The 18,267-nt window shown below is 41.5% G+C and overlaps 1 protein-coding gene across 1 annotated transcript in view; it reads left to right on the top strand.

The window, feature by feature from the left end:
• The window catches only part of LOC132998627 (MAM domain-containing glycosylphosphatidylinositol anchor protein 1), a 179,111-nt gene that overhangs the window by 142,191 nt on the left and 18,653 nt on the right, over positions 1-18,267 (top strand). The window contains exons 10-15 of the mRNA XM_061068356.1: positions 2,331-2,597; positions 2,699-2,847; positions 13,528-13,708; positions 13,821-13,844; positions 15,492-15,644; positions 15,779-15,940. Of these exons, the coding sequence (XP_060924339.1) occupies positions 2,331-2,597; positions 2,699-2,847; positions 13,528-13,708; positions 13,821-13,844; positions 15,492-15,644; positions 15,779-15,940 (936 nt within the window). The remainder of the gene's footprint in view (positions 1-2,330; positions 2,598-2,698; positions 2,848-13,527; positions 13,709-13,820; positions 13,845-15,491; positions 15,645-15,778; positions 15,941-18,267) is intronic.

The following is an 18,267-nucleotide window of genomic DNA, read 5'->3' as shown; positions in this document are numbered from 1 at the left end:
TCTTGCCACTTCTGTCTTCTTTTTTTTTTCCCTGTTGTCTCCCTCTCTTCCCTTGCGCACTCTTCCCTCCCAGTGAGAGGTGGCTGTTCCTCCCCATTGCCATTCTCATCATCATCAATCAGCTAACTGCTGGCCATAAGAGAGGACCTCTCTCTGTCTTGTCATTGCCTTTCTGCATCCTGCATTCTCCTGTCCTCCCCCCACCTTCCTTACTCAATCATCGACTTCTCTCACTTTCGCGCCACACTTTCACCGCCATTCGTCTTCCTCATTGTGGTTTCCTTCTCCCCCATTCACGCACCCTACCTCCCTCACTCCCCACGTCTCATGTAAATTGATTTTCTTTTTGTGTACTGTAAATGTTTGGCTTGGTCAGTGTTGCATTCCTGCATGGAATCCATTTTGCATTCAATAAGACAGATAGCGATGGTGTGTTTACATGGATTACGGTCGTCTGACTATGACACATCGCAGTGCAGAAAATAAAAAAATAAAAGTTTAGTTAGAAACTGAAGTAACCCAGTGACTAGAAAAGGGAAACCAACTGCTTAGTAACTTCTATAATTGTTAAACATACATACGGTTATGCGAGGGAATGTAGTAACCACATTCTACTAAATATTGAATGATTCATAAACTGCTCACAAACCAGCCCACAACACTGCTCCTCTCTCCCCTCCCTCCTTAATACTCCTATCACCCCTGCTCCACAGTTGGTTTATTTCCCCCCCTGTACCCTTGCCACGTGTTTCCAAAGTCAGGTAGCCATCAGTATGCACATGTGTGTCTATAAGCGTAAGCGTGGTATGTGACCATACACTAATCAGTCCATAGGCTTACAGTATGACCTTTGACTGCCCAACCATCCCTCAGCCTCTTCACATGACACTGCTGTGGCTGCAGGAAGCTGCAGCACAAGAGCTGAAATTACATACCGACTGGGCAACCAGCAGCAAACAACTGCTTTACTTGAAATGAGCAAGAAAGAAGGAAAAAGTTTGTTGTTGCATCCACATGCTGAGAGTCTTCACTAAAAACATACAGAAGACAGGAGCTGAGAAGTTAAACGTTTTGGTTGTTTCCTGTCTTTGTAGCATGCAGTTGCGTACTTATTTTCCTCTGACTGAAGCGTAAGCACAGAATGGTAAACTGTGATTCCCAACAAGCTTTGGATGCATTTTAATTAGGAACATATGATTTTAAAGGCTGAAACAGTTCTGGTAGTAATAGTGAGGTTGGTAGGTTTTAAGTGACTTAAACGCTGTAGTTGGTAATCCTGGAAAATCTTGCAAGTGCAGACAAACTGGTCAGTTAGTGACAAACAACGTATCACATATCAGCATTTTATCAGAATGAAATGATAATTTTTTTGTTACGTTCCCTGATGAACATCTGTCTGTCATTATTTTCTTCTCTCCTGCCCAAATGTATCTGCATTGTCAACTCTAAATTGACATTAAGGTGTGAATGTCTCCCCAAAAGTGAAATAGATAATGGATGGATGGATCTCTACATTGTCTCAAACACAGAAAAAGCATCTGTCTGTTTCAGTCTCATTTTCTGCTTTTCTTATCCTTTTCTTTGTTTTCTTCTCTCCACCTTACTGCAGCTCCCCCTGCAGCCCTATCTGTCTAAATTACAGACGTAACATATATTAGAATATAATTACACATCTGTGTCTGATATACTTGATTCATATAGGGAACTGGAGTCATACTGCCTCACCTCTGGGGGCTTTAACACCAGATCCTATCACCATTACCACAGCAACACCATTAGCATCTTGTATACTATCTCCATGATTAGCCGGGGGTGATGTTGCCGGCTGGTGATTTGTGACAGAGTAATTTGGCAGTGTTGTGTCATGGCTGATCTCAGGGTAACAGCAGCTAGTCAGTCATTAACCTCCGAAACACACGCCGCTACTGAAAGGTTAATTAGAGCTGGTTAGGACTGGTTATGGCGGTGGGGACGGCTGCGTGCCTTGTAGAAACGGCCGATCTCTCGAGGCAACAACAGTTGTTCTGTGTCGGAGGGTTTGTGGAAGCCAGTGATTTCTGATGATGTGAGGGAATCTGTGCCGCAGAGAACAAAAAGATGACAAGGCAGATGGAATAAGACTTGTATGATGGTGATTTATGTCCCTTTTTACGATTCCCTCTCAGGCTTATCTGCTTCAGTTTTTTCTCCCTCTTTCCCTTATTCATGGAGATAAGTTTGAAAATAGAAACTGATTATGGATAATGGAGTTTTTACATGGATGCACCTCACCGCCATGCTTAATCACTAAGTAAGTATCCCTAATATCTTGACTTCTGTTTTCCCCGCAGATCCGCCCATATTGGACCCAGTCTTCCAGGACGTGCGCTACCGGAACTATCAGATGGTGACTCTGAGGTGTGCGGTGCTGCGATCCAATCCGCCGCGTCTGACAGACATCCGCTGGTACCGTAACGGCGATTTCGTCCGCATGCCCATGCCGGACCTGAAGGAGACGCCAGAGTGGAAGTTCAAGCTGGAACCTACCAACAATGGATCTTATGAGTGCCGTGTCAGCAATACTGTAGGAACATCGACATGCACATTTAATGTCTCTGGTGAGTGAAAAGACATTTGATTTGTATTTTACAGTTATTATCTTCTCGAGCCTAGAATTTACCTGTGATGTTTTGTTCTCCCTCTCAAACCTATTCCACAGCTCAACCGTATGATGCAGAATTTTACTTTGACACGCCCAACCCAGTCCGGATTCTGAAAGCTAACAACTATTCCTACAACCTGCAGTGGACACAGAGAGATCCCGAGGCCACGGACCGTATCATCGGCTACTGGATTAATATCCGAAAGGTAAAGTACTCCATCACAAATACTTGCACAGAACTGCACATATTTACATGCGCTCACACACACAAACCTGAGTGTGCTGTGGTCGTGCTCTGAATCTCGACATCAGGCGGGTACAAGGTTTACAAAGGGACTCTCTAAATGTGTTTACAGAACACTCGTGAGACTGACACTGATTAACCGGGATTAGACCACGGTAAACTTTGGTCACCAAACAAAAACACACTTATGCAATTGAAGCTGCTCTCTGACATGCACTGAACTCCTGAGGGGCTGAAATTTGTACGTGAACGAAAATGTCAGAGTCAGGTGCTGAGGACATTTGTGCAGAGTGTTTCCTGCAAGCCTCTCTTGTAAAATCTCTGAATAACGTCTGAGTGAGCCTTTGTGAGAACACAGTGGAAGATAATTCAGAGGATTCACCGCAAGCAAGTGGCCGTGTGTTTTTTTTCCCAACACATGAAGGACACAAAGCTGAAAAACTAAAAAGAATGCAAATATCTCAGATTGAGATGCCATGGACGTGGAAGACGCTGAGGAAGCTGTCAACTTGGAGCTTTTGGCGATAAGGGCCGATACCGGTGTTGATGTGCTGTGAAAAGAAACAAGTGATCTCTGCAGTGGCATTTCTACGTGATATCCTGCCCCCTTCGTACCCAGAAGCCACCCCTCATCTGAAAGTTTCAGAGATATTTCTGTTTCTTGAAGGTGGCTAACCAGAGAATCCCCTGCTGTGTTCCTCACATGTGAATGGCAAACTCTAGAAAACGGTTTTGGCTTGTTGTGTAGTGTGCAGGCTATGTCTTCAGGACCTTTGTGAAAGTCTGAATGAACAACAACCTTTTCTCTTCTCTTCTCTTCAACACTTAACACGGGTATTTTCTCAGCTCTCGCGTTCTGCCTTTTTTCAATTTGCCATCCTTTTCACTTGATATATTGATATATTGTGGAGTCTCATACTTCCAGAGAAGAGCCATCACGTTTCCTTCAATTGTCAGGTCACATCACCCAGTCCCATCAAACACAGTCAGATCTGAAGCGACCCATGAGAGCACAGCGTCTATGTTCTCAGAACTCAACTTAACGTCATCTCAAACTTCCCACTTACTGTCAGAGACGGATTTGAACTGTCAGTACCAGACAAGTGACAATAATGTGCTGTAAACATGAGGTAAAAAGACCGGGCCTCCGTTGCCAGAATTTTGTTCTAGAGACAGTTAAGGAAGTACAATTTTAAGAAGATTTCCAAGTCTTATCTTTCTCTAAGAAGATTGACTTTGCATTGATGTGACTTCACAACCCTTTGATTGGTGTTACATTAGTCTGGCACTCACAAATATCCATTTAGAATAACCACACACTGGAATAACCTCATAAACCTCTGCTGCCTTCAAGTATCGTAGTTATCAAAGCAGACTACAATGCAGAAAGTCTTATGTGAGAGGACAGAAAGGAAAACAGTGAATTATACACAACTGGCTGGGGGTTGGTGTGTGTATGTGAGTGTGTGTGTGTGTGAGAGAGAGAGAGAGAGAGAGAGAGAGAGAGAGAGAGAGAGAGAGAGAGAGAGAGAGAGAGAGAGAGAGAGAGAGAGAGAGAGAGAGAGAGAGAGAGAGAGAGAGAGAGAGAGAGAGAGAGAGAGAGAGAGAGAGAGAGAGAGAGAGAGAGAGAGAGAGAGAGAGAGAGAGAGAGAGAGAGAGAGAGAGAGAGAGAGAGAGAGAGCTTTGAAATACGAGTGCGGATGAGAGAGTAAAACAGAGAGAGTGTGCGTGTGTGTGTTTGTGTGTGTGTGACAGAGAGAGAGAGAGAGAGAGAGAGCAACTGAGAGAGCAGGAATAAAGGCTCTGCCAGCTTGCTTTTGTGCAGATGAATAGCTAATTTCCCTCCTACTTTAAAGACTTGGCTGCTTACCTTATTAAGAAAGACTCTTCAGGGAGATACAAAATGAGCACTGGCCTCCCTAAGATGCACATTAGATTGCATGCCTAAGCTCCCTAAAACTCTCACTCCGCCTCTCCCTCGTTCCCTCTTCTTTAGTCTTTTGTCCTCTATCTCTCTGCTGGTACCCTCGTTTCACTCGCAACATTTCCTCTCCCAGTCTCTTCCCATCTCCTTCCACATTATTTCCTATCCCCGAGTATGCGTTGCTTCCATTTTTCCTTCTCTTAGCTACTGTGCTTTAAGTGCAGGCTTAATGGCATTTAACGTTAGGTGAAGCGTGGCAGCTGAAATAGCACCGATACATTTTTGCTGCAAGCTGTTATGCTGACAGTGTTAAAATAATGAGTTGCATTAAGTGGCAAGTTTGGACGTCTGAAATGCTGTTTAACTTTAATTTAATTTCAAGGAGTTTTACCTGCATGTTCTTACGTGTGAATTAGAGAGTGACCGAAAAGAGACAGAAAGGAACAAAACGCAGGAGGTAAGAGTGAGAGAGTGAAAGAAGGGAAAACGGTGCAAACGAGAGGAACAAGATGCAAATGAAAGGAAAACAGCAAATCTCACAGGTACTCTCGACTATTAAATGGAGTACGAGAACATTCAAATGTAATTCCATCTCAATTTCACAACCCATCTATTTCTGCAACACTTTCTCCAGCTCACCCTCTTAACACCTTGACACTCTACCTTTTTAGCACATGCAAAATGATGTGGAGTTCTCGGGGGGGGTGGGGTTTGGGGCGCGCAGGCACACGGGGGAATACAAGAGGACTCGGATCAGTTCATGTGGAGCAGTGCTCTGTACTTTAGATCTGAGCACAGACATTAAGTGCGTCCATTCGTTTTATTGTTTTGTGCAAGTGTCTGTGTTTTATATCCAGTTTGTTAAGTAAAATAAATGTATAGATACATGCATTTATTTATACCTGCATTTATAGTGTTTGTCCATTCCTGTGTGTGTGTGTGTGTGTGTGTGTGTGTGTGTGTGTGTGTGTGTGTGTGTGTTTGCATGTGTCAGGCTACACACTTTGCTCCATCACTCATTGCCAGGCTGTGAAATTCCTGTTTACACGTCTTAATTTAGTTTCATCCTCCGTGCAGGATGTCTCTCTGTGTAGGAATTGACGGAGTTCACAGGCCCTCCTGGTTTCATCAAGCCGTCCTTTCACCCCTTTTTCCTCACACCACAATTTCCACTCCCACATTTCTTTAATGAGTAGACTTCTATTTGTGTAAGATGATTAAAACATGATATTGTTTCCATGTTGCGAATAAGAGGAACAGATGTATGCAGCCTTATGGTCATTTTGAAAATAAGGAGGAGCTGACAGAATTGCTAATGTTTACAAAATCTTTTATTTGTTAACCTCTGAAGCAGATAGAGAGATAAAAAAGAACAGAAGATAAATCTTTAACATTTTTCTTTCATTGTAAATCTTTGCCAATACCCTAAACCTTGAACATAAAAGAACAACAACTATAGAACTCTCCGACTTCCCAATCTTCTTCCTCCTGCTACTACAAATGTCTCTTACAGTCTGAGACTTTGTCAGGAACATCATGTGTCTGAATATCCTTCATTTTTATATTCGTCATTGTTATCATCAATGAAACTCTGCTGTAATCTGCTTCAAAATGGCTGCCCTGGCTTCAATTGTCAGCCATTGTCTGAAACCCTATTATACATTATCTTTTGTAGAGCATCAACAAATTAACAAACTACATTTCCCATTATGCATTTAGGCTTTTTTGCAAGTATTTCAGTTAATCATGAATGACTCATCCCATTCTAAATGATCAGCAGCCAGACATGGCACCCAGTCTATAAGGTATATACATGCATATGTTGCATCTGGTTTTTATGGGTTAAGAGGAGATAATGAAATCTTGCATTGATTCAGAATTACTGAATTTTACAGTAATATTCCATGCAAATTTAAGAAACCTGTAATGAAACATCTGAACCTTGGCAGGTACGCTGCAGTTCAGAAACAAATAATGACAGAGACCTTCAAATAAAGAGTGAAGTAGTAATCGAACAATACATTTTAATCCCTCACAATTTTATTCTCTATAACTCCTGAGTCACAGCCGCCCTGTCTCTTTTCTTTTCTCTCTCTCTTCACACCTTCATCCTCCCATTGCTCAGTCTTTGCTCCTCATCTCTATATGTTGTGCTGCCTTCTGCCTGCAGCTGTGAAGTTGTGTGTGTGTCTCACTGAAGTTGTGCAGCCAGCACCTGACCTGGCTTCAGATCATAGCTACACACTCAGGTTTTGTCTCCACTGAGACACAGTCACGCACGGCTACGCAAACACACCCCCTGCAAACACACATCCCCATTATCATATATATGAGAAATTAAAAATATTCATGATGAATTATAGTTGTACATTAAATCAAATATATGAATAATTTATGTACATAAGCAACCCCAACTATGCAGATACACACCAGGCCTCAAAGAGGGGACGGCAATGATACTCATGCGTGCACACACACACATACTGCACACATCCACATGCAGATGATGTTCACACACAGAACATCAGTGAGCTGCCGGGTCAATCATGAATAAGATCCATTAATAGAGGATAATAGAAAAATTAACCTAACACTCTTTAATGTTTGAAGATCCTCCTCTCAAGCTGTCAATCCAAATGTCTCTCTCTCTCTCTCTCTCTCTCTCTCTCTCTCTCTCTCTCACACGTCCCTGTTTTTATCTTTCATGGCCTCTCCCCTTTTCTCACTCACTTTCACACATTCTTTGTTTTGTTGTCTTTTAATTGACAAATCAAAGATAAAAACAGTGTGGCTGAATTTCTGAAAGCTTCTGTTTTCTTTGGGCCACCTATTTTGTCCCCATAGGACAAGCTGTCCCCAGTTAACTGGTCTATCGTCTGGAACTTGTCCCCAAGGATAAATACACAGGCACACAAACTTGCATCTTTGTGAGGACACACATTGACATAATGCGATCCCGAGCCCCTTTCCCTTATTTCAAACATCACAACTAAATGCCAAACCCTAAGCTATAACCTAAATCTGTTTATAAGCTCAAACATAATGCCATGTCTTCACCCATATATATAGACATAAACACCACACACATACACACACACACGCACACACACACACACACACACACACACACATGTCAAAGAGAGGTGGATGGACTTCTATATCGGCCCATCAACTACCACCTCCCTGACTTTTCAAATACGTCAGTCACTCACGTCTGTCAATTTCACTGTCTCCTTCTGTTGGTCCTCCCTTTACATGCTATTTATCTTCCTCACTCTCCCCTTCCCTCTCTCCCTGTCTATATCACACACACACGCACACACGCTTGCATGCACTCAAACGGTCGCACGCACACTAACACATATTATATTCACTGACCTATAGTGAGGGAAGCAGAGAGAAGCTGAGGTAGAGAGACAGACTTTTACCTGCAGTACGAGCAGCTGAATTCCTCTGAGTCACACCTCAACACCTCATTGATCCAATGTTTGTCTTTAGGTCCAGGGTATTGTGTATGTGTGTGTGTGTGTGTGTGTGTGTGTGTGTGTGTGCGTGCATTTGCATTTAGTCAACCTCATTTATTTTGTGTCACCGTCTCCCACACACTTTGTAGACCAAACAAACTCGTTCGCATGCGTGTGTGTGTCAGTGTGTCCACTCATGAAGAAAGCACATTCCACCTACTTCGAAAGTTCTTGCTCTTCAGCATTATGAACTTGTCTCTCCCTGCGAACACACACTGTATGCATATTACATGAGCTGGGTTTTTCTCTTCTGCTACATTCTACATAATTATGCGTGTGCTATATGAGCAATGTGTAAATGTTTATATGGATGAAGATGAGCTTAAGTGGGTGTTAAAAGGGCCCAATGCATTTGACTATGTAGTTGCTGCCATGTAACATATTATGCTGTGTGATAATGCACACAGTTAGTTACTGTGGTAACTGAGCACATCTATGCATATAAAATCACTGTAGATACATTTAAATGCACAATCAATGAAAGCATGAATCAGACGCTCCGGTACGAACTGATATATTTCCAGCTTCTGTTAAAAAATACATGAATGAAATTAAATTAATAATTTATGTGTTTGTAATGAGATAGACCCAGTAGTGAAAAGTAGCTACTCACAAACTCTATTTGAGTAGAATATTAAGTTACTTTTACTTTAAAGTTATATATATCAGTGTTACTTTGCACAGATATTATAACTCATTACTTAGATTAGGATTTTAAAATTAAAGGTTCAGTGTGAAGAATTTAGTGTCATCTAGTGGTGAAGTTTCATGTTGCAGTTGAATACCCCTCACCTCACCAAACATAAAAGAGAAACTGTTGCAGCCTTAGTCATCATGAAAACTCGCTGTTGAGTTTGTCGAGTCTGGGCTACTGTAAAAAACATGGCTGCCCCTATTAGAAAGGACCTGCTCCCGCATAAAAATATTACGTATTTAAATACAAAGGGCCCATTTTGGGGTAAAGCAAACAATGATTGTACAATTTAAATGATTACACACTTCACCTAAATCTTACACACTGGATCTTTAAGAAAACTATTATTAATATCACATGACCACTTAAATGTATCCCAATGACCCTTGGTAGGGGCCCCACCTGTATGTGATGGACAATGTGAGCTGACTGTATATATAGCAAAACTTTATTTGTATTAACAATCTAATAATGTACTTAAATTGTCACATGGGACAGTTTACTGCATGAAATGGTGGTTTTAAAAATCAGTTAATTGGGTATTTTACACAAATAACGTTTGCTAATATTCATTCTACAATGTTGCACTCAACTGTTTGATAATACATATATATTAAAATAATTGTGACTATTACTTGTTACTTATGTAGTTATATTTTACCTATTACCATATGTCCATATTGATCTGCAGGGATGTTATTTCAATCAGTTGGGTCTGAACTGTTTTTCATACAATCCACTATATAATTCTACACTTTTACCAGATATCTTAGAAGAAGTAAGCAAGTATAATGTTGCAGGATTTACCTGTGAAAACTTTAACAAAACACGCTGTTGTTTGAGAAATCCAGACCTGTGACCTTTCTTTGATTTGATGGTTTCTTAAACCTAAAGGTCACTTTGCTGCCCTTTCATTAAAAGAGGCCGTGTCCTGTTATACAACACCCTGCTTCTACATCCTGTTTTTTTTTATCTACTGTTTCTGATTTCCTTCCAACTATTTCAGGCAGTATGTAAGGATGCTGCTAATGAGAATATGTCATGAGTGCTTTGGTAAATAAACCTAAACTTTCTAAATCTCTCCGCCATAACTAAAGAGTTCATTCTTAGAATGTTGCCCTCACATCAGCACTGTAAAAGTAAGTTTAAGGGAAGGTGAATTAGAGGAGAGGACATTGTTCAGTGGGAGGGGAATTTATTTATAGAAAAACATTATTTAGTCTGCATTGAAAGATACCTGCTGTTGTACAAGGAGGGAGAAGGATGTTTCATGACTGGCAAGACAGGGTGAAAAGTTGGAGGGAGCGACTGAAACAGAAACAGCCAGACATGGCACTGAGGAAAGGAAATTGAACACTCATTAGTGGCATGGTGCCTCACGGGGAAAGAAGGATTTGAGTCCGGCCATGTTGCCGAGCACTAACTTGCCGGGATTCAGGCTGTGGCGGCCATGTGGTACTGGCACAATAAATGGAGTTATACCAAATTTTTTGGCAGCCTGGGCAGGAGTCACCAGAGCTCTGTCAATAGAAACCACCGTCTCAACCGGGTAGCGATTGAATTTGTAGTAGTGAGGAGACATCGAATCTGAACATCATGTGTCAGGTGAGAGGAGGAAGAGTATGTCTCAGTGTAGTGATGTCACACCACGTAGTGCTGGTGTAGGGAAGCATCTGTGCCTCTATTACCTACAACACTGTGCGATTTGAGACCGATTTTGATTCAATTTCTGAGTCGTGTGACTCATTTTTGTGTCAGACCGATTTTAGGCCTCATCGTGCATTGTTTGTCATCAGTGTAAAGGCTGGTACAAGGATCGATCAGATAATCTAGACTGCTCGTCATTCAGAAGACTTTCCGTCAGAAACTTTGGTCGATTATAATGAGGCACTGACACAATTGAAGCATAATCACGTGTTGATTAGTAGAAGAAAGTGCAGTTTATTTAAGAAAAACTGAGAAATAAGGGTATAGTGATAAGAATGTATGATTAACAACTCAGTTTATCTACTCGTACAGTGTGAGATTAGATTTTACAGCAACATTTGTAATAGATCAGCATTTTAATATATTTTATAGTCAGTGTAATAAAGCAGTTAACAAATGAAGCCATGTCCAGTAAATCCTTTATATTGGTCTAAAGTGGTGAGGATCGGTCTATGTGTATATTATGTGCTTATTATACCTGATTTACTCAGCAGGTAATGGCTCTGTACCGGAGACATCTATCAAACACACATCCACATATACACACACTGCTCATCACACAGACAGTATACATCAAGAGTTCACACACACACACACATCTGCTGCATGCATAACCTGATAATGGCATGCTGTGGGTGTACTAAGGTGTTACAGTGAAGTGGCTGACCTAATGCATTAGATTGAGCTCACTGTCAGGTCTTTAAGTAGCTGGGATCAGAGGCAGAAACACAGCTAATGGATCCTTCTCTCCGTGGGTGGAATAACACAGCAATAGCTCTATTAAGAGCGGTGCAAAAAAGAGAAAAGACAGAGAAGACAACAATTGGATGGGATTAACATCATAACTGTCTTTTATTTTTTAACTCTAATATTACATAGCAAACTCAATTTATTTCAGAATGTTTGCGGAAATTTGTGGGTAGATCTGTTTCTTTCACAATTTCGAGTAATCATTCTCGATGGAACATTCGTCATTAGTTTATAAGAAATATATTACATCATCATTGATTAAAGGTGAAAAAAAGAAGAGAACTATTTGCTCCTAAAATAGAAGACATTAATGAAATATAATTTGAGTGAGAACAATGACGGAGGACGATAATAAAGAGCGAACAATTTGCCAAGATGCACGAGTGTAGATTTCATGGAGCTGCAAGATCACCCAGTATTGTGTGTATATATATATACATGTGTGTGTGATGAGTTTGTGTGTGTGGGAAAGCAATAATATCTTTGGTAAAAACTGTAAGAATGGGTTTGCCTTTATTCGATATCCCAGTGAGTCCTGTTCGACGTCATGAGCTTCACGGAAACTGAGGCGCTCTCTCTTCTCGCTGTCTTGCCAAATTAGTGGGTTCACCCGGGTGTCGTGTTTCCTTCACTGCCGATCAGAGCCGATAAAAACCTGTGTCTACTGCAGAGTCGATGACCCTAGAGTAAATGCTGATTCTATTTATTCCGATAGCAGAAACAAGCCAGATTTTAGTTGGCTGGTTTTTGACGAGTGGAAAAGGGGCTAAAGGTATTCTGACAAAATTTGCTTTTATTTCTTAAAAAATTGATAATTATGTAATATGTCGGAACGTTGATCATAAATGTTGGAACATTGACTCTAAATACATATCAAAACTTGGGGAAAGTAGGTTATTCAATGATTTATCACAAGTAGGGTGAAGAGGAGGAAACATGTGTTTGTATTTGTATTTAAGACAACTTATGTACTGAGACTAATGTGGCCTCTCGTGCCTTTGAATACAAACAGCCGTCGTAAATTATTTCTTTGAAAGCTGGTTTACTTTGTTTTGGATCAAATATATATATATATATATATTTTTTTTTTTTACCCCAAGATATGTTCAACCCAATCCAGCTCCTAAGGTGTATTGGTTGGCTATATGCCCAGAACTGGCTGCATGCCCACATCTAATTTCATTTACCATAAATGGAAATGTGTGGACACTTGCACGGATATGGAAAAGTAAAACAACCTAATGACATGGTGATTAAGAGGCTGCAGGAAGATAAATGGTTATTACTCCTACAACACAAAGCAAGTATCAGTGGAACATTACGACCTGATATAATCACGCCTGGAAAAATATGAGCAGATCTTTAACCCCCGAGTTTGACTTTGTTTGCTTGTTAATCTAAAATAGCTGATTGTATTCAGCTATAGGAATATGAGTTTCCCACCCTCAGTAACAATTTGGCACGTATTTTGAAAAGAAATTGAAATAACATACAAGTTGTACAGATGCAGTGAGGATGGTAAGATGAGAACTGTTTTTGTCTCTGCGCCAGTGACAACTAGTTTTCGGGTGGTTTTTCAGTCTGTCTGTCTCATTCTTGCGAACTTAGGCAGTTTCTTTACATTCGGTTCAGACATTCAGTTGGACTCAAGAATGAACTAATTTTGATTTCAGTGGTCAAAGGTCAAGTCCGCTGTGAACTCAGAAAGACATTTTTGCCAAGTGAACACGTTAACTTTAGAATGCCTCTAGAGAATTCTTTGAGGATGCTGTGGCCTCTAAACGATATCTCAAGTCTCCCCTGAGGGAATTTCTTCACTTGTAATTCGGACTCAAAGATGAACTGAGTAAATGTCAGTGGTGTAAGGTCAAAGATCACGCTGATCTCATATGAGTCTCGAAACCATTATATTAAAACGTCACTGGTTGGTGGAGGCATAGAACTGCAGGGTGTAAATTAGAGTTTGATGTTTATTTTGCAGATACACACCTTAATATGTTTCTCCCCTTGCTTATGTGCATTTCTTTTCTTGTACCAATCTAGAACAAGCAGAGTTTGCTGTCCAAGCAGATAGACCTCAAGGGTAAGGAGCCAGAGAGGGGGGTGCTGATATCCCACACCATAGCAGACCTGAAAATCCCCCTGTCCTACGAGGTCCGACTGGCCCCCATCACCACCTACAGCACTGGGGACTACATCAGTCGAATCATCCAGTATTCAGAACGTAAGAGGAATTTAAAACCATTTCATCAAGCATCTTATTTGACACAGTCTGTATAACTTGATGGATTGTTTATATCTGAGTGGTAATCGACATGAATTTAATTGTCTTGCAGCCTACACCTACCCGAGGCCCTCAGGTGAGACTTAACTTCCCCTGCTCCTCCACATTTCACAGCCCTCAGTGTGTTGTTGTTACCTGATTGATGTCAGGCTGGTGAAGTTGGGGAGGCATGTTAAAGTTTGTTGAAAGCTAATTTAGCTTGTACGCTGCGAGCGATGTCAGCACAAGTTTGTCTAGACAAAGTTTGCCGTGACCCATTCTTAGCCTTTATTAAATCTGGTTGCCAGGGAGAAGAGTGCAGAAAGAGTGGGATGTGAGAAAGCAAGCGAATGTTGGAAGCAGGTCTATGACATTTTGAATGTCAAGGAAAGAGTGGCTGTGATTGGAGCATATGAGAATGGTTATAGGGCGTTATTGGTAAAAGGATCTGAAGATATCATACATGGGCTAATATCTTTGAAACCCTATGAATGAATCTGTATTAAATATATGTGGAATCTCGCCTTGGATGCGTGTCTCCCTGTTGTCTCTCCGTCAGCTGCATCCATCCCTCTCGCACTAACCCCCCCCCGCCCCCCCCCCCTCCCTGTCTCTCCCCCCTCTCTCTCTCCATCCCTCTCTGTCTCAGTCAATTGCAACTTGTCTATTTTCTTCATTAAGAGACACAGCAGCATTTTTCTGGCAGGAGTGGCAGTTGGCTCAGCCAGGGTGAGGCAATTAAAACAACAGCAGATTGGAACAGACTGCGAGAACAACAGTGCAAATTGAAAGGAACGCATGTAGTGGAGCAGGGTGTGAATAGCAATAGATTAGCTCCCTGAAACAAAGACGTGCACACGAGCCATCCTCAGGGGGAGCAAGAGCCATATGCATTGGCCGCGGACTCTGTGCGTGCGTGCGTGTGTGTGTGTGCGTGTGTGTGTGTGTGAGAGTTTTTTACGGGGAAGCTTTCACTGAAGCTAGGATGGTTTTAGATCGTTATTGTTATACTGGCTTGCTTTAATTAACATTTCTCAGTGAGTCTCTGATAATAGTAGGCCCCTGCAGATGGACTAATGAAAGGGACAACTCCACAGAGAGGAGACCTAACAACATGTCTCTTGTTAAACCAGACTGAGGTGCCTTGCAGTCATGAGACAAAACTATAATCTGTTATTAAAACATGCTTTTTATGTGTGTGTGTGGGGAGGGGATGAAAATGGAATCCTCAGAAATTAGTTGTGCAGCATATTCTAAATCAGCCAGCTGAGGCAGTCCAATGGGAAAAGGCCTGTGCATCTAAATGAATTGGATGCACAACATCTACACGCTCTTCCTTCAAAACTGTACAAACAAGTCTTTGTGGTCACTTTCTTAAGTTGTTATTTGTTTCTCTAATTATTAGGTAACTAAGGAAACGTTTTTTTCATATACAATCCAGGAATTGCCTTTTTTTAATGATTATTAAGCTGGCTTTTTTAAAATTTAAATACTATCATTAGTTGTAGGACTTATTTTGAATTAACTGAGTACTTTCTGATAATGGTGTTATATTTTATGTGGTTATTCGTTATATTTTATTTTTCAGATACAATCATAATCAACTCTTTCTGCATATAGGAGTCGTAGAAGAGAAGTAGAACTGTAGGTTATGTCACCTGTAGTTTCTCTGCTTGACCTGCCAATGCTCACTTGTGTTTTTTTCTCTTATTGTTTTTTTTCTACACACACACACACATTCCAGACCATGTGTGTGCTTTCGAAGATGAGCGAATCTGTGGTTTCTCTCAAGACCGGAGCGACATCTTTGACTGGACGAGACAGAATCACCTGACACAGAATCCCAAGCGATCTGCCAACACTGGCCCCGAGACTGACCGCAGTGGAACCAAGGAGGGTGAGGAATCCTTTTTTCTGCACAACTAAATAGTTAGATTGTTGATGACAAACGGATAAATCTGAATCTGATTTCACTTCAGTGTTGTGTTGCATCTAAGACTCTGGACAATAGTGTTGTTCTGTCGGTTTTAGGATACTACATGTTCATTGAAGCGTCATGGCCACGTGTTCAAGGAGACAAAGCTCGTCTGCTTTCGCCACTTTTTAATGTGTCCTCGGTCAGGGGTCCCAAGGGCTCCGGCCGAGTACCATACTGCGTCTCCTTCTACTACCACATGAAGGGCAAACACATTGGTGAGTACATGAGTACACAAACACTCACACACACACACAAACCTCTACCACGCATGGAAATAGAATTGCACACATGGATGTACAGAAGAGAATATACTGACACGCTGTACGGCTGGGGTTTTAATATTACTGGGCTTCTGTCCAAATCTGAACTCTGTGCTTGACCCTCGCTTGTAGAGAGCTTGTCAAACACAACGCAGCAGCAGTGTGTGTGTGTGTGTGTGAGAGAGGGGAGGGGTTAGGGGACTGGTGGGGAGGTGGTGTAAAAAAAGTTCTGTTCATATGTTTCTGCCTGTGCCTCAGAGTGTGTGTGTGTGTGTGTGTGTGTGTGTGTGTGTGTGTGTGTGTGTGTGTGTGTGTGTGTGTGTGTGTGTGTGTGTGTGTGTGTGTGTGTGTGTGTGTGTGTGTGTGTGTGTGTGTGTGTGTGTTTGGAGGTGGTTGAAGGGGGCAGTGGCTGTGTGATTTATGGTCGTGGCAAGACACAATCAGTCATTTTGGGGAGCTGTTCGTCATAATATGGTCTGTCACACAGCTAGAATGCATACATCTTGTAGCCTACACACCTGCACACACACACCTGGACACATACACACTGCACACACACTCCTGTACACACACATACACGCACACAAACACGTACTTGTCCATGTGGGTGTACTTGTCCTATCTCTGTGGAGACCAGTTCAAAATATAGTCCTTATTGAGTTTGGACATTGGGGGAAAGTAAGGACATTTTGGTCAGTCCTTTCAGCTCACTACAAGTTTGCTTTTCTCACTTATTTATTTTGTACACATTTGAAAACCAGTCACAGCAATGGATGTTGAATTGAGAATCCTCTTTTATTTTCTTCTACTTTTAGCTGCTTATTGAAAATATTTGTGATTCTCTGATCCACATTTAGCCTGATTGATCGCTTCATCCTCCGGCTCTTCCCAACTCACCATACACAATCATGATTTTCAAGTTTCCACATGATGAAACAATAAAAATAAGAAATCTAAATCAAGGACACCAGCGGTTACTCAAGAGGTGGCGAACATACCTTTTTCAACCTGAAAGAATAATAGACAAGTTCTTTGCTGTGATTTATTTTACTCGTTGCCTCATAGAGGTGAAAAAATGACTTTAGTCTTAAAATGAGAACATTACAGTCTTGATTGTTATTATCTTCAATCGTATTGTACTGCAAATTCCTGCTCATGTTATATCACAAAACTAAGCTGTTAATGATATTACAACATGAACATTTTCTTTGTGCAGTTTTTACAAAGGTCTCTTAGATGTTTCCCAGCAAATCAAAGAGACAAGACAATGCTACCTGTGCCGCACAGCGTACAATTAAGACAATCTGTTAGCAGTTACGCCCAGCACTGCTGCAAGACCACCCCTGCTGCAAGCCCACCCCCAATTTCCACTGTGTACTTCTGCCAATCTGTTGTCATTTTAATTGCCTTAACTGGCGAAGCCCTCACTCCTGCCAGGGAGGCACAGTTTGAGTCTTGATGGCGAAAAAGAGGCTAAATGATGAAAAGACGAGTGGAAGAAGAGTGGATCAGTTGAGAGAAAAGTTGAGACGGACGAGTGACGGGGGCACGGTGGGCTGCAGAAAAGGAGAGAGGGTTAATGGAGAGAGTGAGGTAGGGAAAAGAGGGTGGTTGGATAAATGGAAGAACTGAGAAAAAGGAAGAGTAAGCTAAGTATGACGAGGCATAGAAGTGTGGTTAAAAAAAAGGCTGGAGCAGGGAGCAGCCGGGGAGTCCGTCACCCCGGTGATGCTCCGAGGTATTTGCAAGGATGCAAGAGGTAGTGCTTTATGCTGAAGTACTGTTAAGTGTTGGAAGCTTTTAGGCACTTTGACATTTGGCAATTTATAGAAATACCACTGCACTTATCTGGCCCACATAAAATGTATGTTAGCTGTTTTGTAATCACAAGGTTATGTCGATATAAAGCAAGTAAAAGTATATTTTCAGGGATTTTTCAGGGAAAGAAAGCGCAAAGCCCTCTGACTACTTTGGATTTTTAGGTTTGCAATAGGCCGGCAATGGAAATAAAGAACTCTTCTTTTTGGGGTTTTGCTGGCAGCAATTACAAACAACATTTAATTAGTTTTGTTTGGCATTGGACTGGCTCAGGTCTAAAGTGTTTCACTGGCAGGCTTACTTGGAATCACTGGTTTATTTTCACTTCACAGCTTTGGAAGACAATTAGAGTTCGAGGTTGTTGTGGATAACACTTATTAACTAAGCATCGAAATAAGGTCTATAAGCTGTGTAAGAAGAACAGTGTATGTGTGAAAAGTTAGCCGCGTTACCAGGCAATGAAA

Source organism: Limanda limanda, chromosome 3 (assembly GCF_963576545.1).
Source record: "Limanda limanda chromosome 3, fLimLim1.1, whole genome shotgun sequence".
Lineage (NCBI taxonomy): Eukaryota > Metazoa > Chordata > Actinopteri > Pleuronectiformes > Pleuronectidae > Limanda > Limanda limanda.
The sequence above is the reverse complement of the archived record's forward strand: the minus strand, read 5'-3'. Positions and strand labels throughout refer to the sequence as shown.